This window comes from Dipodomys spectabilis, unplaced genomic scaffold (assembly GCF_019054845.1).
Source record: "Dipodomys spectabilis isolate Male_0828 unplaced genomic scaffold, ASM1905484v1 ptg000297l, whole genome shotgun sequence".
Classification (NCBI taxonomy): Eukaryota; Metazoa; Chordata; class Mammalia; order Rodentia; family Heteromyidae; genus Dipodomys; species Dipodomys spectabilis.
Genome location: NW_024870974.1, coordinates 4,188,244 through 4,213,305, shown reverse-complemented (window position 1 = coordinate 4,213,305; position 25,062 = coordinate 4,188,244). Strand labels below are relative to the sequence as shown.

At 36.9% G+C, this 25,062-nt stretch overlaps 1 protein-coding gene across 4 annotated transcripts in view; it reads left to right on the top strand.

The window, feature by feature from the left end:
* Npnt (nephronectin) overlaps nucleotides 1–25,062 on the top strand; it is a 69,449-nt gene that overhangs the window by 21,221 nt on the left and 23,166 nt on the right. For 2 of the 4 annotated variants that reach the window (XM_042701650.1, XM_042701649.1), the window contains 7 exons: nucleotides 3,072–3,164; nucleotides 8,363–8,455; nucleotides 13,105–13,224; nucleotides 14,623–14,742; nucleotides 16,415–16,549; nucleotides 16,849–16,971; nucleotides 18,202–18,594. In XM_042701650.1, the coding sequence (XP_042557584.1) occupies nucleotides 3,072–3,164; nucleotides 8,363–8,455; nucleotides 13,105–13,224; nucleotides 14,623–14,742; nucleotides 16,415–16,549; nucleotides 16,849–16,971; nucleotides 18,202–18,594 (1,077 nt within the window). The remainder of the gene's footprint in view (nucleotides 1–3,071; nucleotides 3,165–8,362; nucleotides 8,456–13,104; nucleotides 13,225–14,622; nucleotides 14,743–16,414; nucleotides 16,550–16,848; nucleotides 16,972–18,201; nucleotides 18,595–25,062) is intronic. The other 2 variants (XM_042701651.1, XM_042701652.1) reach the window with 1 other exon arrangement.

Here is a 25,062-nt window from a genome sequence, read left to right as displayed (position 1 = left end):
TCCTTTATCTCTCCTACCTTGTCATAGATGAAACAAAATTAGCTACACACTTTATTTTTCATTACTTCTGTGACTCTCCTTACATTTGTCTAGCATAATACATCATACATGATAAGTATTTCATATATATTTACCGAATTTTGTCTCTGATATAAAGACAACAAGATAATAAGAGAAAGCCCTTTGTGCAAAATTTTACAAAGTTTCCCATTTCTAGGAAGAAACTAATTAGCTCAGCATTGTGAATATCTTATCACTTTTAATAGCCATTGGCCAATCTATAATTATTGGTTATTTCAATGAAGACTCTGCAGTTAGCAGTTTGCTTTAAAATACTGAAGACACATTAACAGGCTTGACCTCTTGGAATGTGTGTATTTGCTGTGCCCAAGATTAGAGCACTCTGCTGAGAACAAATAACAAGAAAAGGAGGAAGAACCAAAAACAAAACTCTTTAGTTACCAGAGCACACCTGATAAATAGATGGACATAGAACTAGTCAAGGGTCAGAGGGCAAGAAAGCCTGGGGAGGAGGTCATCTTTGTTGCACAAAGTGTTCTAAACGCACTTATTCATGCTTTTAAGTGATATATTCTGAGCTACTTTTTCATGTTTGTAGAAAGATTTCTAAATCCCAGTTATTCTAAAGGACTGTAATACCTTGACTTATAGCTAATAAAATTAAGGTATCTATTTCATTTTCAAAATATGGCGTTCTGAGTACCTCAGTGTTATTTAATTATTCAAGTTGCATTCATATATTTATGTATTATCCTTTTTAAAGATTAGAATGTTACATATAGAGTAGTTTCTGTAACTTACTTTAAACATCTGTCCATAGTATAAACCATCTTCCATGTGTATAATCCACTGTAGGTGATATTGGACCCCCTCTGAGATAGCTCATTTCTTCTCACAAAACTGAATACAATTCCTTCCTTTTAAATGCCAAGTCCAAAATCTGATCTTAAGGGTTTTCCAACTTCATCTCTCTATCATGTACTCTCTGTTCATCCTTTTGGCAAGCCTTTTAGTCAAATACTTCTGGAGCTTCTATATCTTAAGCATTTGTTAGGGACTCAGGGTAAGTTGGTGGAACAGACAAGAAGTAAAATTACCACATAATTTTGTAAATGTAAGGGAGGCTTAGTGAGTGTTGAGTGAAGGGACTTAGAAAACAATATAACACATATATTGAACTTGCAAGAAACGGAAAGATGGAGGAAATTGGGAGCACATCCTAGGATGGAGGCTAGCATGGCTGATATGAGAAGGAGCAAGCTTTGAAACATTTGGCCATTGTGAACTCCTACTCTCTGAGTCTTCAAAGGCCTATCAGCTTTTCACTGAAGCGCATCTCCTCCTGTCATCAACACAAACCATGCCTTCCTCATGTCCGATGTGAATGATTTCATTTGTCTTCTAACTCCCTTTTCTGCCTCTAGATGTTTTTCCATCCATTCTGAATATAATTATGCTGATATTCCCAGAGCTTTCATTTTGATCCACTAATTCTTCTGATGATGATAAACTTAAAAAGCATTTCCTGCATAGGAAATGTATATTAACATTTGAAACTTCCGGAGCAGGATCTTCTGATATCACCCTCCCATCAGCATTTATCCACCCTTTTACCCACACAAGTCTCTTGTGTGACCTCTGACTTATCTATGATCAACTATGCTAAGTAATTTACTTCTCCTCAAGTAATAGTTCCTTTCTGTGTCTGCATGCTTCATGGTCTAACACAAGTATCTTAGACTTGTGCACAAATCCAGATGGATTTGCTTATGGGGTGATTTTTTCATAAATTTCATATGTGCTACCCATTTTGCTAATAAATATTGCCTTGAATTGGAAGCATCTTTTGTTTTTATCTAGATTGCAGGTTACTTGAAACCAGGAACCATACTGTGCAATTATCTCTTTTTTGTTTATTGTGGTATCTGGCATAGTGTAATGAACATATATATCTAGTGCAGGACCAAGCCAAATTTCCCAGTCTTGCTGCCAGTAAGGCTTGGATCATTTGTTCTGGAGACAGCTGAGCACTGCAGTATGTTGAGCAGCATCTGCATTCTCCACCCACTAGCCACTAGCAGCGCTCCCCATTGTAACAACCAAAATTGGCTCCAGAAATTGCCAAATGTCTTCAAAACACAGGCCCATATCCAGTAGAGAATGAGTAGCTTAAAATAAAAGGACTAAGGTGACATACAGTAATTTGAGATCCTGAGGGAAGTGTAGAAGATAGAGTACATGTTGAACTGAGACCTTTCTGTGTGCTCTGGTAAGCCACAGAAAGCTGTTATAAACTGAAGAGCCCTTGTAGTACATTTTAGGATGAAGACCAAGACAATGGAAACAATCTTTCACTTTGAATCATTTTGTACTTGGAATATGATTTCGAAGAATATGTTTTATTAATTGAATATATATGTAATGCATATATGTATCTTTACATATCAATTTTAAAGCTTTAAATTTTAAAGCTTTAAAATTTAGGTATATATAGTTATATAATCATAAACACATACATATATATGTGTATGCAAATATATATGTATATATAATTTCGTGTAAGTGTGTGTTGCTGATGATCCAACCCAGGGCCTTTCCTGCATGCTAGACAAGTACTCTATTACTGAGCCACATCCCCAGCCCAGACATTTATCTTAATTTCATGTGTTCTCAGTATCTTTGAGCAAGGAACTACTTTTTAGAAGTATATTTGATAGAATGAGTTTGAGATTCTGTGTGCAGGTTATTGTAAAGTTCTAACTGTTGACAAATATCAGTTAGGATTGTGCATAGGATGTGTCTTTATAAATTGTCTTGTTCATTTTTCTATACGTAAGTGATATCTACACCAAACATCCACATAAACACATATATGCTATGTTTGTGTGTACTGTATGCAGGTTCTGTAGGAAATAAGGACTTTATATCTTTCTGCCATTCCATTGTAAGTTCATTTTTTTTCTTTAATTACCACATAGATGATGGCATGAATGCTTTATGGGTCTCATGATGCTGACCTAAATATAATGTACAATATCCTTTTTCCACAGCTGTATGCCAACCTCAGTGCAAACATGGAGAATGTATTGGGCCAAACAAGTGCAAGTGTCATCCTGGCTATGCTGGAAAAACCTGCAACCAAGGTAGGAAGACACCTGCAAATCATCTCAAACCTTGATTCTTGACATAAAGTTTTACATTCTCATTCCAGTCGAGCTATTTTTCCCAGATATGTGAGCTGCCATTTTTTTGTTCATAATTTTATAAAATACTCAAAAGTAATTGAATGTTGGTATGCCCCTTTATTCTCTAACACCAATTAAAATGTGTTTTGAAGAGGAGCCTTGTTTTATCTGCAGTGGTAGAATTCTTACCACTCATTGGGCTTGTTCTTCTACTAAGGAGTTGGGTCCTCTTTGGCAACTTCAGACTCAGTTTGTGCTCCCTTTGAATACTGAACTCAGGGCATTTGACTTAAAATTTGGTGATCACTTCCAATAGCAAGCCCATTGACAATGTGGAAGAGTTAGGAATACTCCTCTGAGATTAACTTAAGAAACAACTTTGAAGAATCAACATCAGTTGCTTATATAAGCAAACTTGTATCTGATACAGTCTCATAGGAATTTTATATGTATTATCTATTTTTATCATCATAAACCACTAGACAGTAGGCCTTATTATAAACAAGGAATAAATAATTTATCAATTGTTTTGTCTTTTTCAGTTGAAGAGACTAAAGCTTTTGGATAATATCTTGCTCAGTTTCACAGAATTAGCTGGTAAAAGAACTGATGTGTCAACTTAAACTTACTGTTTGTGAAATCCATGGCCTTGCTATCATATTAGTTTGCGATGTAGAAAATACAACTGGATGGGCTGGGAAGGTAGCTCAGTGGTAGAGCGCTTGCCTTGCATGCTCGAGGCCCCGGGTTCGATTCCTCAGCACCACATAAGCAAAAAGAAAAAAAGCCGGAAGTGGCACTGTGGCTCAAGTGGTAGAGCGCTAGCCTTGAGCTGAAGAGCTGAGGGACAGTGCCCAGGCCCAGAGTTCAGGCCCCTGGACCCAAAAAAAAAAAAAAAGAAAAAGAAAATACAACTGGAAATGTGACCCCCCGACTTTTCTAACAAGTCAGATTAATTTTGCTCATGAATTTCAAGTATTAGGTATAAAAAAGCTAGAAATAAAGGAAAGTTAGCTTTAGATTTTATAACTTGAAGAAAAAGATGTGTTGTTATTATAAAGGTGGGGTTATATAGGGGTTACAGTTTCATAAGTCAGGTAACCAAATTTTTTTAAAAAATAAAATCATATTTTCTGTCACTTTTAAATGTCAGATGAAGTAGATGATGTGAGATCTCTCTCTCTCTCTCTCTCTCTCTCTGTTTCTCTCTCTCTCACACACACACAGGCACATGAGTTCATTTCAACATTTCCTCGAATGTAAACAATGTATTCCAATATATTCTAATCAAACTCACCTATTCTATTACTTTCCCCACCCTGTTTCTCCTTTATTTTTTATTAGCTTCCATTAGTTATACAGAGAGGAATATCATGGTTACATTGCCACATTTTTACAACATAGTTCATCCAGTCTCATCTTCTTTAGTACTCTCCATTCTTCCCTAGCCCCCTTCTTAAAATAATTTCAAGAAGTCTCATTGTTCTATTTTTATTTATTCAAATAATCTACGTGGACAGTAGTCATTCTCACCATCTTCCTTAGCCTCCCTATTGACATTTTAAATATAAATAATTGTTCATTAGATGAAATCTATGCTACCCAAATGTGACATATTCCAGTAGTAGGAGAAGCTATTATTTTAAAATATGTTCTAATCTGTTATTTTTTGTGGGTTTTTTTTGGGGGGGGTCCGATTGTGGGGCCTGAACTCTAGGCCTGGGCACTGTCCCTCAGCTCTTCAGCTCAAGGCTAGTGCTCTACCACTTGAGCCACAGCGCCACTTCTGGCTTTTTTTTTCTGCTTATCTGGTGCTTAAGAATCGAACCCAGGGCCTCATGCATGCAAGGCAAGGGCTCTACCACTGAGCCACCTTCCCAGCCCCAACTTGAGTTTCTTTTATATCACCAACATCATCATCATCATCATCATCATCATCATCATCATCATCATCGTCATCATCATCATTTCTAGACCTGGAGCTTGAACTCAGGGTCTGGGCACTGTCCCTGAACCTCTTTGTACTCAAGGCTAGTGCTCTATTACTTGAGCTACTGTGTCTCTTGAGGCTTTTTCTGAGTAGTTTATTGAAGACAAGAATCTCACAGACTTTTTTCTGCCCAGGCTAGCTTTGAACCATGCATAATCCTTAAATCTCAGCCTCCTGATTACCTAGGATTAACTAGGATTATGGGTATGAGCCACTGGCGCCTAGCCGTTTCTTTCTATCTTATGACACTCTATTTTTAACTTGGAATTAATCAAATGAACATGGTAGTCTCTGGAATAAGTAGTGTTTTTATTATCTCAGTTTAATCTTCTAAAAATCCATTTTATCTTTTTTTCTCAGCCTAAGTTTATATTAAAACCTAGTGTATTTTTTAAAGTGGTACATAAAAACCATCAGAGGTTTCATGAATGTTTTGACACTATAAAACCTTGATGTATTAATACCGAGAACTTATATTAAAGAAGGCTATTAAAAAGTCACGTTTGGAGGTGACAGAAAAACTTACTTAAATTTATTTACAGGAGCTATATTAATTCTACACAAACACTAAAGTTATTATTGGAACAAGGCTTCATCACTGAGCATATCTTCTTCTCAGAAAACCAGCTCTTATTCCTGTAGCACATTTCCATTTTTCTATTAGAAAAGAAAATAGAGCTGGGCGCCAGTGGCTCACGCCTGTAATCCTAGCCACTCAGGGAGGCTGAGATCTGAGGATTGTGGTTCAAAGCCAACCCTGGGAGAAAACTTCATGAGACTCTTATCTCCAATAAACCATTCAGAAAACTGGAAGTGGCGCTGTGGCTCAAGTGGTAGGGTGCTAGCCTTGAGCTAAAGAGCTGAGGGACAGCGCCCAGGCCCAGAGTTCAAGCCCCACAACCGACCAAAAAAAAAAAAAGAAAGAAAGAAAAGAAAACAGAATATTCTAAGTCAAAACCTTGCCTCCCAACCCTTATTCCTTAGGGAGAAGAGGGTTTTTATTAGTAACCAAATGACTTTAAAATCTGCACCAATACTGGTAACACTGACAATGTAATTTCAAGTCCAGTCTTGAAAACACAATCCCAAGTTAAAACACCCTCACGTGTTTTAATCATTCATTACAAAACAAGCAATTGTGCCATGTTTCTGATGGGAAAGCCCATGCATCCTTTCCTGGGTTTCTGAAAACGATTTCTGTGTAACTTTCATAGGCAAAATGCGTATTAAGTATTTGTGAACCGAATGAATGATTTGTATCCTGGTTGTTGGCGCTAAATACCATTGGAACTTGAGAGGGTTCCATGGAACTCTCTGGTGCCAGAGCTCTGACAGTCTCTGGATTCATAGGCTGGAGAAGCCCTGCAAGGTGAAGGGTGGCTGTGGTGAATGACTTGAGTGTTGACCTTGCTGAGAGACCATAAGTGTTGTCACAGCAAATTGTCCATGGCTACTATATAACAAATTACATCAGACTTTTTTTTTGTTTTATCTAGGCCCTTATGTTTTTAATAAAGTAGAAAACATGCCTCAGATATATGGACAGTCAAACAGAATATGTTTTCTGCAGGATGAAAATGTCAAGAAGCTGTGAATTGGAAATGATTTCCTAGAAGGGGAAATTAGCTTTTGCTTAAAAATAGGTTTGGGTAGAAGGCAAGTATTTGCTGAGAATGTTTCTGCTAGTTACATACTTTTAACTGCTAACCCTGGAGAAACATAGTTGGCAGAGAACACTGCTTAAATAAATGACAAGTGCCTATCCAATGCTTTGAGAACTGCCAGGGGCACTGCCAGAATAGGAGGGCAAGCCACACTTTGCAGCTGGCTTTATTTAATAGCTTTGCCACAGGCTTAGGCTTCTCTTGGGGACTTTGTTTTCCCTGAGTCAGTTCTGGGTCTGTTATGCTAAGATCAGATATAAAGTTATAGTTTTGGACTAGCCATTACTCTATCTGTCAGGCCCATGATACCTTTCAAAGTAGATGGAAATCTACTCCAACTCGGACGAGATGATTGTTAATCATTTGTTTCCTGCTTTACATTTTCTGGTAATTTTATTTACCATCTCTACCCATATAAATGTCTTCTCCTTCCAAAAAATGTGACTACTGCTATGGATAATAATCTTTTTGTAACTTTCTCACTGGGGGATTATTTTTAGCATGAAATATACCATTATGTAGTTTTAGAAATAAATCGATTTTCTGAATTTGCCACATATTTAACAAGGATTCCTAAAGAAACAATTTATAAATATCAATTACTAATGTTTTCACATAGTTTGTTTCGCATGTTTCTTATGTTTTCTTAGTTACTCATTCTAAGAGGAGAATCAGTATTGGGTAGCATAGAATCAGACATTACATTTTGTTGTACTCATCACATCCAAAATTTGACTGTTTTATTGGTACAACTTCAAGTCTCTTACCCTAACTTTAGTAGTTACATATACCCTTCACTTTCTGAAAGATGAATGCTTTCCACCACAGAAACCAATGCTTATTTGATTTGGATGTGTTGCTGGTTAATAAAAGAGAGCATTATTGTCTCTTTGATCTCTACTTTGAATTGGATTCATCTTATAGTAGTTTGGTAAACTAATAAAGGCAATAGTGAACACATTTTGCATAAAGCTTCTGACTTAACATATGTTCTAATTAAATGTGACTTAAATATGACATATGTTCTATTTAATGAAAACATAGATGATCTGTCATGCTTCAACTTAAAATCAGAAAATGGTGCATAATTTTGCACTGTTATATGTTGTAACAATACAGGAAAAATAATAAGTGTCTCATTTAAGACTTTAGTATTGTTGAACAGAGCAGGTTGATTGTAATCTATATTATTCTTTTGTTTTCTCTTTCTGTTGATGACCCAAATCATGCTTTAAAAGTGCTCCTTTCTTTGTTGTTGTTTTTAGAAATCATATGAGAATGATGAACTATTCACATATAATGTTCATGTAGTCTTGGAGAAGCGAGATGACTGCATAAATATTTAGGAAATTTACAATAAGGAAATTGTGAAGTGTCTAAAGAGTTTTTTTTTAAGTTTATCAACTTTATGTAATTGTTTAATATATACTTGTGAAGATTTTTAGGGCTAAAAATGACATCAGTTCAAAGCTGACTCTTATTACCTTCTTCCTGGTGTGAAGACCAGCCCTTCTACCCACCTTCTTTTGACCAAGGCAGTGAGCAGCCTGTTTTTCAACCCCTGGATCATCAAGCCACAAGTTTACCTTCAAGGGGTGAGCGTGCATTGTCTAGGTGGTCTGCTCTTCCCACCTGCACCTGCACGGCTTCCTGCAGTTACATTACTTCTTGCAAATGTTCTGAAGACTAGCCTAGGAGTTGCTAGCCTTCAGCCTGAGCATGTGAAGCAAATAGCCCAAATGGTTACCTAGTGCTGATTCTCTGTGCCCAGAAAAGCATGGAGCCTTTCCTCTCCTTTTACTGTGTCATATATCACTTTTCTTCTTTTCTGAGCTTCGAAATATTATCCAGATATTGGGTCGCAAGATAGGTAGATGAAATGAGGAATTTCAAAGCAACTGAGATGAAGGGTTTGGTTCCTTTTTCCAGGTAGCTGTTAGACATAATTTAGTCTTCTCCCCTTCCTCTGTCTGAGGCATAGAAATTTAGTTTTATCTAGAAATTAACTATACTTTAGCTTCTTTCAGTATGCATCTTGTAATAAAATAAACCTTAATTTCTGGTTTCAAATAGCTAATTTGAAACCATTTAAGGTATTTGGATCTCAGCAAACGCATTGGCATCACAGGACAATAATTCTTGCCCTTTTGGCTTGGAGCATTAGTATCATTGTAGGACCACAAAATGATGAATGTTTTCATTGTGCAGGAAATTTTTGTAGAAAAGTAAGTGGGATTATAGTTCTTTTACGAGATTTTATTTTCATATCCACTCATAGGTTTAAGAACTTATAACTTAGTTTATGTCAGAACTGAAATAAGATACAATTGTGTTAAATATTTTCTCTACTGATAGGGAACTGGATATAGTTATACATGTTTGGCCCAAGTAATCAGAACAGTGGGATTAGTTTCAGTCCTTTATAATTTATTCCAGGTATGGCAGTTGATATACTGTCATCTGTTTGTCCATGATCTCCCTTTGTCGAATAAGGTAAAGTTGAAATCATTTTTCTGAAATATTGACAAATGTATGCCTCAGAGAGAAAGAAAAGTCTAGGTGTGTTAAAATTACTGAAAAATTGTCCTTAAAATTACATTGGGGTATCTTTTACAGCAGATCTCTTCCCGTGTTTTTCAAGCTACTTTTTTAGTGTTGGCATGCTCATAAAATTTCTGATCCTTTTTTCAAGAGTAATAATGCTACGCAGCTTGCAATTCTGTTGTGGACCAACTCCTTTCTTGCTATCTTCCCCTCGCCCCACCATCATTGTTCTCACCAAGCTCTGAATTTACCAATATGGTTAAATGTACTTCTGATGGTAATGCTCCTTAGGAATATATGTATATATCCACATATGTTTATGTGTATATATATATGTATATATACATAGGTATGTACATACATATAGCTACATATATGTATGTATTCATTTATTGAGAATTCAGAATACTTTGAATATTTATATTCAAATACTTAAAATATTTGAATGTAAGTGGTTTAATTGTAAATTTCTATCTTTTGATGTCAGCTAGGTACCTGATAGCATTTATTAAATTTATCATAGATCTTTCCCTGATGATTTATGCTTTATTATGAACTCCCAGAAGGAGCAAGATTAAAGTAAGTTTAAAATAAAAAAAAAATACTCAACCTCTGTTTCCTAAAAGTGAGTATAAGGTCTCTTACTCACTTTTAAGATTTACTTGAGACAGTGTGTATCAAGGAGAATTTTCATGGTTTTTATTTCCTTCTTCTTATACAATCATTTACTGTAATTTGGAGATGCCATTTTTCAATTTCTGACTTAGTTTGATAACAGCACATTGTTGCTAGTTTATAGTATGATAAATTGTAGTAACAAGCATAGCATTTATCGAAAGCAGAACACCCTAATTCAATTTTATAAGCCTTCAGGTCTGGAAAATAGGTAACATAATTATAGAAATTGCAGGCGATGAGGTTACTTACCAGGATATCAAATGTGTATAATGTTTTGGAGTGCCCAAAGAAAACTGATGTTTTAACAGATATCGATAAACATGGATGACTGTGGATCCTATTTTGTCATGGCTACAGTAGTTTTGGTAAAAGTCATTGTGCAGTTTTTAGGAGACACTTGTGTGAGATTGATGGGCCATGATGGCAGTCACTGGGGATATTAATACCATGCATCTGTCAGGGAATGTCATACAGTCCATCAACGGCTCTTAGAAGGCCGCTTTCTCAAATTGCTTTCCATATGTTTGGATACTTATGTACATATTTAATAACAGGTAAAATAGCCAATAAATCTCTACATGCACTCATTTCCCATACCATTTCATAAAGTAAGTCCTAGATTTTTCCCAATGATGACGGTTGGTTTTTATTTCAATTTCAAGACTCCTAGCCCCAAAGTGCTTTTCCTATGGGAAGGGCAGGATACATTTTCATTAAAGCCAGTCTCTAAGACCACTGGCAGCCCCAATCTGGATTCTCATAGCAGTAGCTAAAGGGCCTCTGTTTTTGGCTAACATTGGAGCCAGATGGTAAAAAAGCTGCCTCAACTGGATGTCAGCTTTAGTCCATAGGAAGCAGTGTCTAAAGAGATTTTCACCAGTGTGAATACTCCTTGTTCCTAAGCTACATGAAGTTGTAAACATCTAACTAGTTCCCATCAGGCATCTACAGAAGTTTCTAGAACCATCTAAAATACGCTTAGGGATTTTAAATTCATACTTCAAAAATGCATTAGTATGCTTTAAAGATTTACAATTTAATCTTTTTTTGCTTGATTCTACTCTATTGTTACATTTTTGTTAGTTGCAGAGAAAAAATTTAAATACAAAGCTTTTCTCTTATACTCAGATTTAAGTATTACTTCCAGTAGTATCCATTATGGATTGATCAAAGCCAGGTATGACCGCAGGACAGTGTTAGTGATGATAATGAACTCCTCTGAGAAGATGGGACAAATTTCTCTGACTCATACTTTTAATAAATACTGCATACAGGTAGAGCAGCTTGAGAATGGAGGAGAATTTCTACTCAGTCAGTTCTCCTGGATTATTGATTTAACAAAGGGAGAAAACTATTTTTTTTTTTTGGCTCTGCAATCTGCAAAGCCCCTTCTATGAAGGAAACATTTTGAAATATTTAAAATGTTCTGTTTTGAAAAGCCTTGACTAAGTAAGGCACAATAGAATAGAGAATTGAAGAAAGCATAAAAAACAACAAAAATATTTGCTTTAATTTACCTTCCCAGAATTTTTTTTCCAGCTGAAGATTTGCTTATATTTGTGTTAAGAGTAGAAAAAAAAGACCATGTAGAAAGTGATTATGGTGTGAAAATATTCTTAGCGCCGTTCTTTATTTAGTGGTTTTAAAACATATTGAAACTAAGTGATTTTCTGCAGTAAAATATGCACATTTTAAACATGAACAAGTTAGGTTTAAATTCGATTATATTTGAAGACAACTTTTTAACTAAATATATTGACTCTATTTCTTACTCAGTGACATGGATTAATTGATAATTGAATTATGCTAATCAGGTACTTATGCTGGTGTTTCCAGACAAAATAAACATGTGGTCACATTTCTTTTTAATGAAGTTTATATTATGGGCATTATTATGTCAGTGTTCATATGTCATTGTGAATTTTATGTTCATTAGAGGCAATGTTCAACTTGAGTTAGAAACTTTTATAATGTAGAATTCATTAATCCATTTCATATTGATATTTAAGCCAATAAACATAAAAATGTATTCTGATAGTCCATTATGTTTGTCCATTAGTGTTTCCACAGTCTCCTTTAACTGCCACATAGTGAAAATAAATTAGAGGTTTCTTTTCCTAATTTATTTTGTAACTTGAATGCATATTAAAGCAATAGGCTGAATTTTCCTTTTTAATCTGAGATCAGTATAGAATCTCCAAATTTGAATAACAGCAAAAATCCCACAATAATGATTACTGTAATTTATGTAGTTTTATCCTCTGAAAAACATAGCCATTTTTTGAGACTATCAAGCAGTCTAATATTTAATATAGCTACCTTGTGATGTAAACTATACTCATATAATACTTCCTTTAAAGAGACAAAAGAATTGAAAGTAACATGATTATTAAAAACAGATCTTGCCAGGCACCAGTAGCTCACCCTGTAATCCTAGTACTCAGGAGGCTGAGTTCTGAGGATCACAGTTCAAAACCAGTGTGGGTGGGAAGTTGGTGAGAATCTTCAGTTAGCTACCAAAAAGCAGGACGTGTGGAGGAGGTGTGGCTCAAGGGGTAGAGCACTAGCTTTGAGCAAAAGAAGCTCAGGGACAATGCTCAGGCCTTGAGTTCAAGCCCCAGACATCCCCCCTCCCCGACACACGGATCTCTCAGTAGAACATAGGAGTTTTAGCATATTTGCAGCTGGAGATATGATTGAGAGAGCATCCTTTACCATGAGGAGGTGAGTATGCTCTCTTTCTAGGGATGAAGAGGCAGATGCATACTGGTCAGGAGATTCATCCTAATGGTCTTTTATGAACAGAGAATCACAAAGGTCATAGTGACATGTGGCCACCATTAGTATAGAGAACAGTTAAGAGTGCGTGAACAAGCTTTCTCTCACATAATAATGGTTCCAGAAAAGTCCTCAAACTGCTTTTCTCCTTTATGTCTCTGTATCAGGAAGCATTTGAAATATTGTGTGTTAGTGCTGAGGAGTTGTGATTTTGTTTTTCTGCATCAACCCACATTCTTTTCAGATCTAAACGAGTGTGGTCTGAAGCCCCGGCCCTGTAAGCACAGGTGCATGAACACGTTCGGCAGCTACAAGTGCTACTGTCTCAACGGATATATGCTTATGCCGGATGGCTCTTGCTCAAGTATGTCAAGAATCTTAACTGCTTTCTAAGGGCTTCGGGCTTGAATTCTAGCATGCTCTGGTAGCATGCCTTTGGGAACATGGCCTCTTGGGTCTGTCCAAACAGGATGTGTGTATGTGTTTATAAGTGTACCTAAGGAACTGAAATTCAGAATAAGAGGTACCCATTTTAGATGTGTGACATTCTTTTATTGTGGATGCCGATTTTGAATTGACTTGGAAATGATGTTTAGAATAGACATCGCAAAATGGAGGGCAATGTGTTTATCCCTGTGTTCTACTTGTATGTAGAGCTATTATAGGTAGATTTTTTTTTAAATGACTGATTATTGAGACACTGCTCAGAGAGAATCTATCGGGTTGGCTGTGTGTTTATGAACATAAATGCCTTCTCACTTCATTTTTATCTTTGGTAATAGTCTGAAGATTTTAAGTTTCAGAAGTGAACAAAGGAAATGCATATATCATAAATGCAGATTTGATGTATATTTTTCACAAAAAAGAAGTAGATTTTCCTACTAATGTTAGAATGCATTTGTAAAATTGACAATAATCTACAACTCTGCCTAGCTGATGGATGAACTGAGCTTATGTTTTTATCATCTTCAACAATTAATGACGTAATTTTTATTTTTATCAAATGACCCGTTAACGAGGCTGTATTTTATAAAGTAAAAAAAAAAAAGTAAAAAAGACTGGCAGATTGTACTTATCGCTCTCTATATATAACAAAGGAAAGTTTTGGAATGGCGTGTTTAGCAGTATGTGGCAGGAACACAAAAGCCTTCTGATACAGCAAGCCACTGAGACATCTGCCCTCCAGAGATATTTCATGGGTGATTAAGGTAGTTATTTGGATGTTTTGGTTAAGAACAGCACTTAGACTGAGTAATCTGGAAGGATACCTCAATTTTCTACTTTCCTTGGCCACTGAAAAAATTTCCAGATAATCTATGTGAGTTCGAAGTCTTATATGTGTCTTTAAGTTCTTTAAAACATTCGAATTTGCTCTAGATGATGGTGATGATAAACTCACCTCTTAATCTTTCTTACAAAATGGGAAGTCTTGCCCTTTGTCCATTTTTAAACAATTATTACCATATGTTAATCACATCAAATATTGGATTTTATTATATTTTCATGTATCTATGCATATATATGTACATATATATATATATAATGTTGTTTGTCATATTTCCCCCACACTCTTGTCTCTTGACCTGCTTCCCACTCCTGGTATCTCCTTCCATTTTCCCTCTTCTTAGAAGGTTCGTCAATGGAGGCCTCTTTGTTGTCATTATTGATTCATTGTTACTGACTCTGGGCAGGTGAAGCACATAGTTATTTAAATTACAGATTGTTTCCTAGCTCTCTGAGTCAGCCGTCGCTCTGTCCTCAGGTGCACTAACGTGCTCCATGGCCAACTGTCAGTATGGTTGCGATGTGCTGAAAGGACAAGTCCGATGCCAGTGCCCCTCCCCTGGCCTGCAGCTGGCTCCGGATGGGCGGACCTGTGTGGGTAAGTCCAAGAAGCAAGCCCTTCTGTCCACAGTCTCTGCAGGACAAAGGCAGACAGTAGAAGGTTGAAGAAAGGGAAAAGACACTCCCTTACACTAGCTGCCAGCTGTTTCCACAGAGGACTTCTGTGAATGGTCCATAGGAACCTTGTTTCCTCAGGAATGGAGGACAGGAGGAAACTCTGGGCAGAGCAAATCACATGTGCCAAGGCCCTGAGATTCAACCAAGTACAATGTATAGGAAGTCAAGAAGAGCCCAGTATTTCTAGAATGTCCGAGGCAAGCTGGAACAATGAAGTAGCCAGGCTGAAGAGATTGATGGTGCTAAATTATCTATTACACCACAGGGTTTAGATTTATTTCCTAGGAAATTAAGATGGCAGTATAGACTGTGGCTGAGTCTGTTACAGTGTCAAACCTGGCTCTGCTAGATCTAGACAAGTAACTTTAGTTAGGCAAGGAACTTTCTTACGTATGAGTTTGCATCTCTTTATTAAAGTCATGCTGTATAGAACCGTTTTGAGTACTGAATGAGACCCTGTCTTCATGGTACCTAGCATGTGATCAATATGACATGAAGGTACTAAGTAATCAAGAGATTTACTGAGCATCTTCTACCTTCCAGACATTTCACTAGATATACAGTAATGATAGAGTGGATCTTAATGAAATCAACATTCTAGTTAGTGATTAGACAAAAGAAATAAGAATTGCTTAAACTATGCTCAGGGCTAAATGTTAACGTGAAGCAATAAGAGAATAACCCCCTAGAAAGGGTCTGTTTTAGAAAGTAATGGTCAAAGAAAGCCCCTTACACATATGGAGAATCTGCCAACAGGTGAAAATATTGCCGGCTACGGCAGTAAGAAAGAAGTTGGCTTGAGTGTGGATTTTGTAAATTTATTTTGTTTTCTTTTTAAGACAGACACTCAGTAGCCCAGGCTGGCCTTGAACTCTTGAGACTCTGTCTCAGCTTAGAGCGCTAGGATTACAAATGTCCACTGCCACACGTGGCCTTTGTGAGGTTTGAAAAGAAGTAAGTCACTTAATTGAAGAGCATGAGTAGGTGGTGTCTTGAGACACAAGCCAGAGTTATAGATGAGGAATATTTATTGTAGGTCTTCCAAAATGACATAGAGACAAATATAAATTTAATTCAAAAAGTGAATAAAACACTTAAAAGGTTTCAAGCATAATAATGACCTCATGTTGTAATGGAATTATTTTGATAGTTTGGTAGTGAATACTTTGGAGCAGGTAAGACTGGCAGCATGAAGACCAGTGTGGAGATTCTTCCAACTGTGTGTGGCTGGTGACTGTGGCTAAGAAATAGGGTTATAGCAGTGGTTAGACAGGCTTAATAACTAATTGTTGAGAAGTAGAATTAACTAAACTTGATGATTTGGGAGTTAAGGGACTGAGGATTGTCAAGGATGACTCCTTGAAGTTAAAACCTTTGCTTCAACTGTGTAAGACACAGTGTATGTTCTAATTCAGGGTATGAGAAATCACAGCTGGCATTAGCGGGATGCAGGGATTTGGAGATATGAAATTTGTGTTTGCTTTTGAGCTACTGTGTGTCAGGCAACAGTGGCTGTCAGTTATTTGTCTTAAACCCACACTGTCTGAACATGCCCTCATGCGTACTAAGATGTAATTAACTTACGTTTCTAGATGTTGATGAATGTGCTACAGGGAAAGTGTCCTGCCCCAGATTTAGGCAGTGTGTCAACACTTTTGGAAGTTACGTCTGCAAGTGTCATAAAGGCTTCGACCTCATGTACATTGGAGGCAAATATCAATGTCATGGTAAATAAACTCCATCATTGTTTTTGTTTTGTGTTTGTTCTATCACTGGAATGTCTCTGGCCACAGTGATGGTTGGGATGTTAGGAATGGGGGAAGGGCATAAGCAATGAATTAAGACAGACCAACCAATGTCCAGGTAGTTCTGGATACAAATGTTATGCTATTTTTTTTCTTCTTTATCTGCTGGATTTATGTGGACCTTTGCATTGGAAAAAATAGTTTTTGATCATGTGTGTGATTTTGCATGTCATCGCACCACTTCTTAATGAAATTACTCCTTCTCCTACCCGCGAATGCAGATGTAGATGAATGCTCTCTTGGTCAGCATCAGTGCAGCAGCTTTGCACAATGTTACAACGTACATGGATCCTACCAGTGTAAATGTAAAGATGGCTATGAAGGCGATGGATGGAACTGTGTGTGTGAGTAACACTTGTTTCCCAGCAGGAAGTACAGGATTACATAAATGCCGTTGCTGGGGAAGATAAAGAATGTATTAGTTATCAAAGACATATAATGTTCACAGTTAAAGCTATTAGTCTATGTTTTCTCAAAACAGCAAAATCACTTGCTACAGTATTTTTTAAAATGAAAGTCTCAATAATATATTCTGATCTTAAAATTATAGAATTTTTTGACTCTCAGCTGCTTCCTTTAGCAGGAAAAGCATGGTATAGTCCTCCCTGAGAAATAGCTATATACTATGATACTAGTTTGAATATATTCTTCATTTTTGTTCCTTCATTCTACACTTCTCTACTATTGAAAAATAATGCTAATATAATTTCCTCTACATTCAAGACTGCTTTGCTTAAGTTTTTATAAGCTATGTTTGGAGTAGTGGATTAGATAAACATGAAAAAAATACACATTAAGATGAAAGCTTTTACAAACCCAGGGCCACACTCAGCATACATTTCACATAGCACTAGATAATTTTTAAAATTTCCTAAGTAAAATATTTACTGAAAACCATGGGGCATAAAACCATCTGGATTAAAGGGGCTTTTGAAGGGTCATGTAGCCTTCACCAGGCTGAGGTATATCATTCCAGGCAGATTAAATATTGATGTTTTTGGTGAAGGTTGCCAAGGGAAAAGATTCCATAGATGATTATCATAAACTCTGAATTTTTCGATGTAGAAGCAGTTGTATAAATTAGTAAAGGGAAAGGAAAGTCAACTATGAAAATATCTGTAGAACATTTAGTCATGAATTGTCTATCTTTATGAATGTAGGTATGAAAAGGATTAGTCTTTGGAAAATTCTAAACACAATTTAATAATATGCATGTAGCATAAGTGAACTTCACTCTGTACCTTTCTTAGATTGGAAGGAACTAGTAATGTCTGCATTGTTCAAAATCTTGTCAATTGATATTTGTTATCACTGCACAAATATTTAAAACATTTTGTATTTCAAAAAGTAATACATATTCCTTATAGAAATCCCAGTATATTTTGCACACATTGAATTTCTCACCCACATATTTGCTATTAGGAAGGTAACAGGATCCACAATAGGTAATAATCTAAATGCGGGAAGACCAGTTGGCATGTGGTCTTTCTGTGTGGGTGCATGCATTTTATAGTATAATGTCTTTTTAGACAGAAATGGTTACATACTAACGTAAATCTATGGATTTTTTTCAGATATTCCCAGAATCATGATTGAACCATCAGGTCCAATTCATGTACCAATGGGAAACAATACGGGTTTAAAGGGTGATGGAGGACATACAAATTGGATTCCGGATGTTGGAAGTACAAGGTGGCCTCTGAAGACACCATATATTCCTCCTGTCATTACCAGCAGGCCCACTTCTAAACCAACAACAAGACCTACACCAAAGCCAACACGACAACCTACTCCACCACCACCGCCACCACCCCTCCCCACAGAATTCCTAACACCTCCACCACCGCCGACCCCAGAGAGGCCTTCCACCAGAGTGACAACCATTGCGCCAACTACCAGTACAAGTGGGATTACAGTTGACAACAGGATTCAGACAGATCCTCAGAAACCCAGAGGGGATGTGTTCAGTAAGTTACACAAATGTTTCTATGGTTTTTTTTTAAAATAGGCTCTTTGTGGTGACATTTCAATCCTAGGCCTTGTCTTAAATAAGAAACAGATAAAGAGAAACGCTAGATAGGCCATATATCCCTACTGATAAATATTATAAAGAACTATGTAAAGAAATGATGGAATTGAGGAAGTAGGAAGGACTGTGTATAGAAATGGAAAGACTGGGAAGTGGAGATGTGGCTCAAGTACCAGCCTTGAGCAAAAAAGTCAAATGAGAGTATGAGTCTCTGAGTTCAAGCCCTAGTGCATGGGCACGTGTGTGTGTGTGTGTGTGTGTGTGTGTGTGTGTGTGTGTGTGTGTGTGTGTATGCATATGCACATGTGTGTACACACACATACACAAGGAAAAGAGAAAAGGAAGGAAGGAAAGAGAGAGAAAGAAAAGAGAAAGAGGAAGGAAGGGAGGGAGGAAAGAAGGAAGAAAGGAAGGATAGACTAATAGATATCATCATACGGTAGTCCAATATGGGAATTATTCTAACAGAGGTAGATGTATTGAAAATTCTTAAGCGATGAGAAACTTACTATGTAACTCTTTTGTGTGTGCGTGTGCTTATCCTGGGGGCGTAAACTCATTGCTTGGACACTGTCTCTGAACTTTTGTGCTCAACACTAGAGCTGTGCCACTTGAGTCACAGTTCCATTTATGACTACTAAAAAATTGGTTGCTAATTGGAGATAAGAGTCTCATGGACTTTACTGCCTTCAAACCATCCTCAAATCCTCAGATCTCGGCCACCTGAGTAGCTGGGATGCCAAGTGTGAGCTACTAGCGGCTAGTGTAACTTTTAATCCAATGTTCATTCAGTGGACATTTTTTGGTAGCACTGGGCTCTGAACTGCCTGTTTGTCTGTCAGGCAAATACCACGTTAGCCACAACCCAGTTCCCTCCCTCCCCTCTCCTCTCCTCCCCTCTGCTCCTCTCCTTTGTCATTTTTAAAATCAGGCCTCACATTTATGCCTGGGATGACCTTGAACTGCAGTCCTCTTGAGCTCTACCTTCTGAAGAGCTAGGATTACAGATAATGAGCCACCAGACCCAGCATCAGTGAACATTTTCCACTGTCCACTAGAGTGCCACATCTTAAAGTAGGCATTGGACTTGAAAAGATAAAACAGAAAAACTTATAGGGTAGTGAGAAAAATAATCACCGAGGAAATACCTAGTACTTTGTTCACGAATGAGATTCCTGTAGGACATTATGGGAGGGGAGAGAAGGAATATCCAGTCAGCTTTTGGGTATGGATTATTCAGGGGAAGGGAGACTTCCTGATAGGAGAAAAGGGGGTTGAGGAAAAGGAGGCCTTGTTAATGAAGCTAGCACAAGAAAGGCCCAGAAGAAGGAAGCATTTTTGCATAGGCTTACAGGATCACATCGTAGAGGATCACATCCTGGAGAGATAAAAGAGGGGGGACAGCTCCCACTGTATTCACTGCCAATTGTGATTAGCTCTAGATTGGAGCTACTTTATATCCAAGACTCCCACATTTAAAAGGGAGGTCATGCTAGAGGGCACATTCTCAATGAGAAGAGAAGTTATAGAGACAAAATTTGTATTTTCATCCCACTGTTTGGTTCCGGTATGCATTCCTTTGTTCTGTATTACTTTGTTCATTTTTATTAACTCGTATTTATATTCACTTCTCTCCCTCCCTCTTCTTTTTTTACATAATATCAGTTTCTTCTTGGTCTTTACCCAGACCTTCCATGGTGGAATCAAATTTTGTGTCTTTCATATTTTATAGAATACTGATGTTTTAATTCTTTAACAAAAGAAAAATAGAAGCTGCCGTTCGCATGTATAAAACCGATATTTTTTTCTCCCTTTTAGGCTTTTGTCTGTTTAAAGAGAGATGAAAGATTCTCTAATTCTGTTCTGGTCATGTACATTTCTGGAAATCAATATAATTTTTAGATTATTTGGCAATTTAAGGTAAAAAGGTGTTCTAACATAAAAATACATTTATCATTTGGTTAAATATTAGTCTTTAAAAGCCTCTCCATTATTCCTATCCATAGCTACACATAAGTGAATTCCACATAATGTAAGTTAGAAGGATACATTTAGGGAGATGCAGAGTTCCAGTGATTCTTAAGGGCACTCGTTGTAAGAGAGTGTGATCCTAAAGACATGCCTGGGAGAGGATTAGCTTGGTCCTGTGCCAAGGCTGTTGCATGCCACAGATAGTGGTGCTGCCTTTAGACATGCCTGCCAGAAGTGAAATTCCACTCTCACTTCATCTTCAGCCATAGCTGCTCATTAAGTTGAGCACACAAGGAACTATTCTGGACACTTCTTAACTTGTCATCTTGTGGTTATAGCATGCATTCTGAATAAGGGAAGGGCTTTTAATTCAGAAAAACATGACTAGTCTGTATTCACAGTGAACAGAAAAAAGAACCTAACGATATTTCACCTCAACTTTTTTATTCATTGAGGATTTTTTTTCAGATGACTTCTTAAGGTACCCTTCACAACTCTCAAATCTCAGAAAAGAATTTGGCTGTCTTTGCTTTGTAAGTTTTTAGAATTATGTCTATAATTTAACAGGCTCCTGTAAAGAGGAAAGATGTTTTTCAGTAGAAAGGCCTATTAAATAGAGTTTTTCTCTATCATTTGTGTTGTCCTTTGAGAAAAGACTTAAAGATATTTTAAGAAAAGAAGTTAAAAAGGCTAGCATTAGGTAGATGTAAAATATAACATTGTGCCTATGCATATATTCATCTGAATCATACAAAATAGAGGAAATGTGTCACCAACCTCAATTGCTATATTATTGCAGAACATGAGAATGCATTGAAATTCCAAGAACCAATCAATAAGAAGGAAAAAAGTTTCCTTTTTACTGATTTGTACTTTGCTGCATGATCAATGAAATTTTCTCCCCTCTTCCAGTCTACAGAGTTTGTAGTCTCTAGCTAGTTTGTTTCCATTGTTTTTAGTTGTGGAAATACTGTGGTCTCTTATTTCTGATTCTCAGTGGTGATGAGTGAAAAGATTGTTTCTTCTAAGAGGTGAAAAGGTCTTCAAACCAGTTTGTTCTCTTGTAAACAGCAAGGCCCACAGAGACCCTGAGGAGATGCCTGACATCTCCGTGAAGATTACATTTCTGCAAGTGTTCTGAAGGAGTGAATTGTTACTGCCTCTAGGTCACGATCTAGTGCTGTGAATTCTGGAAGTTTTCAAAATTTGTATTGATTTATGTTTTCATTGTATCCTATAATGGCTGATAAAGAAAAAAACACATTTCTATCCAGCAAATATACAGATTGAAGTTGAACCTTTATTTGGCTATAAAGTATTGCATTTGGTTTCCTCATTTGCAAATCCTGAATCATGATGGTATACACCTCAGTGGATAGCTGTATGAATTAGATGGAAAGGTACATGTGAAATTCTTACCTTGACACATGATTTAATATTTATTTCCTGTTGAACTAGTAAAGCTGAAGTCATTTGTATAGCAAGGATAGCATTTCCTCATTCAGAATAACTTTGGGTTGTAATCTGAAGGTACGTATATATGTATATGTATTTTGGAAGTACTGGGATTCGAACTTAGGGCTCATGTTTGCTAGGAAGGCACTCTTACCACATGAGTCACACTCCAAGCCCTTAAGCATCCTTTTATTTTCTGATGCTTTTTATTATGGCTCATGATCACTTTAATACTATTTTTTGGATAAACATCTTTTGGAGACAAATTGATTTGCAAGAATGAGCTATTAAATGAATAGAAAAAAATAAATATGAAAATGTACTACTTTGTATGTCCCTTGCTTATTACCAAGTAATTGGAACACTGTGTTTCATTTAGATGTTTCTAGCACCACATTAAGCAGGTGTAATGTTAAAATAGAGACACTATCACCTCAGCTTCTTTTCTGGGAAAATAATGACAATTGCCTTCTCAGAAATGAATCTGTTCAGATGACAAATATGATGAAGAGGGTCTGATGAATATCAGATTAATCAGACCCTCTTCATTAAATATTCTTTTAGTGAATGCTTTGATATCCACATTGCTTCCACGCCTCTTTCTAACCCACCAAGGAGTTAGTGCTGTACTCAGTCCAAGAGCCTTACAGTGTTGATATGACACCTGTGTGCAGGTATCCACTTAGTCCTAGCAGCACAGCGAACCCTCATGGTTCCCTTTGGTTTTGAACTGGGAAAGAGAGAAAAGGCTGTTGGATGTCCTCTTGAACCAGAGAAGTTGTGTTACAGTCTGGTCCTCTGGTCATGCTTAGAGAAGACACATCATTTATGTATCCTGTTCTCCTGGACGTTTGCTAGGCAGTGCCATGGGGTTGTTCTGAGGATTTATGGAAGATATATACAATACATAAAGGAGCAAGAGTTGTGTCACGAAGATCAGGCTTGTGACTGCGTAACTGTGCCTGCGTTCCATCTTTCATCAGAGACTGGATTCTTTTTCCAGTTGTCACCACTCCCAGGCAAGGACTCTTTTGAACTCTGTAGATCCTTTCTATGGGATGGAAATAATGATAACAAGATCTTATTCCTGTGGGGTTCAGAGAACCTTATTGCTAGTAATCAACACATGGCTAAGAATTTCCTCTAATGTGGTTAAAAAAATCACAGAAGCTCATTTCTAGTCTTTCTATTTTCTTCGGCAAAAGTTCTAAATCTGAAAGGAGAGAAAGGGGAGGGAGGGAAGAAGGGAAATGCTGTCTCATAAAACCCATCATTCATCTCTGTCCTCCAGTCTGTAGTCTTAAAAATCTCTAGGTTTTTTTTTTCATCTGAAAGAGCCATTCAAATGTAAAGATAATTCCATATGGACCTTTCTCTTTTTGTAAGTCTAGAAGGTATTTGGGAAAGTGGTATCTGTAACCTTTTATTCCAACAGCAAATGCCAGAACTAGTCTGGATAATGTCATAGGAACTACCTTAGAACAGTAACTGAATTTGCAAAGCTATCTTTAATAAGTAATGCTTACAGTTTGCTATCATTGCTCTTGCAAGCATTTTGGCAGTGGTAAGTATATATGGTAATATTTATATTACTTCTCTGTTCTGTGCTTACTTTTAAAGTCTTCTGGATAAAAATACAGAATTGGGCATTTGAAAAAACTCTTTTGTGAACATAGATTATATATTAATATTATCATATTTCTAGGAGAAATATATTTAATACGAAGTTCTTCTAAGATGTGCTCTTTCTTTTTTTTTCTTTCTTTTTTTTTTTTTTTTTTTTTTTTTTTTTTTTTCTTTTTTAAAAAAATAAGTTTTTTATTTATTTTGAAAATACTGTACAGAAGGGGGTACAATCACATGAGTAAAGTAATGACTTCATTTCTTATCACGCATTGTTGCCTCCTCCTTTGTTTTTCCCCTACCATCCCTTCCCTCCCATTCCCCCCCCCTCCCCCGCCTAAATGGTAAAGTTCATTTTTTTTTTTTTTTTTTTTTTTTTTTTTTTATTGTAAAGCTACTATACAGAGGGTCACAGTTACATGAGTGAGGTTATGAGTACACTTCCTCTTGAACATTGTTACCCCCTCCATTGTTTTCCCCCTACCATCCCCTCCCTCCCTCCCTTCCCCGAGGTTCTTTTTTTTTTTTTTTTTTTTTTGATTGTGATTAAATGATTACATAATTTCAAAGTCACAAGTTCATTCTAACTTCCTTGGAGCAAATTGTCTACCACAGTCTGTAATATATAACAGTGTTCACATGTTATATACCATATTTGTGATCAGCAGCATGAGGATATTTAGTAGTGGTTCAACCAGATGAGCGGGAGTTCTTTGTTTCTTAAGTCCTGTTAGTTTTGTCGTATCACTAACCTTTTGGATTTAGCATCCACTTATGAGGGAGACCATGTACCGTTTGTCTCTTCGTTCTTGGCTTACCTCGCTCAACATGATTCCTTCTAGCTCCATCCATTTCCCTGCAAATGCCATTATTTTGTCATTTCTAATGGCTGCATAATATTCCATTGTGTATAGATACCACAATTTTTGGATCCATTCATCTGTGGTGGGGCACCTAGGTTGTTTCCATATCCTAGCTATTGCGAACAGTGCTGCAATAAACATGGAGGTGCACGTGTCCTTGTATATTGGTTCCTGTTGTTCAGGGTAGATGCCTAGAAGTGGTATGACTGGGTCGTAAGGGAGGTCAATCTTTAGCTTTCTAAGGACCCTCCAGACTGCTTTCCAAAGTGGTTGTATAAGTGTACATTCCCACCAGCAGTGTAATAGGGTTCCTCTTTCTCCACATCCCCTCCAGCATTTGTCGTTGGCTGATTTGTGGATGTGGGACATTCTGACTGGGGTAAGGTGGTATCTCAGGGTTGTCTTTATTTGCATTTCCTTCACCACCAGGGATGATGAACATTTCCTCATGTGTTTCTTTGCCATTTTTATTTCTTCATTTGAGAAGTCCCTCT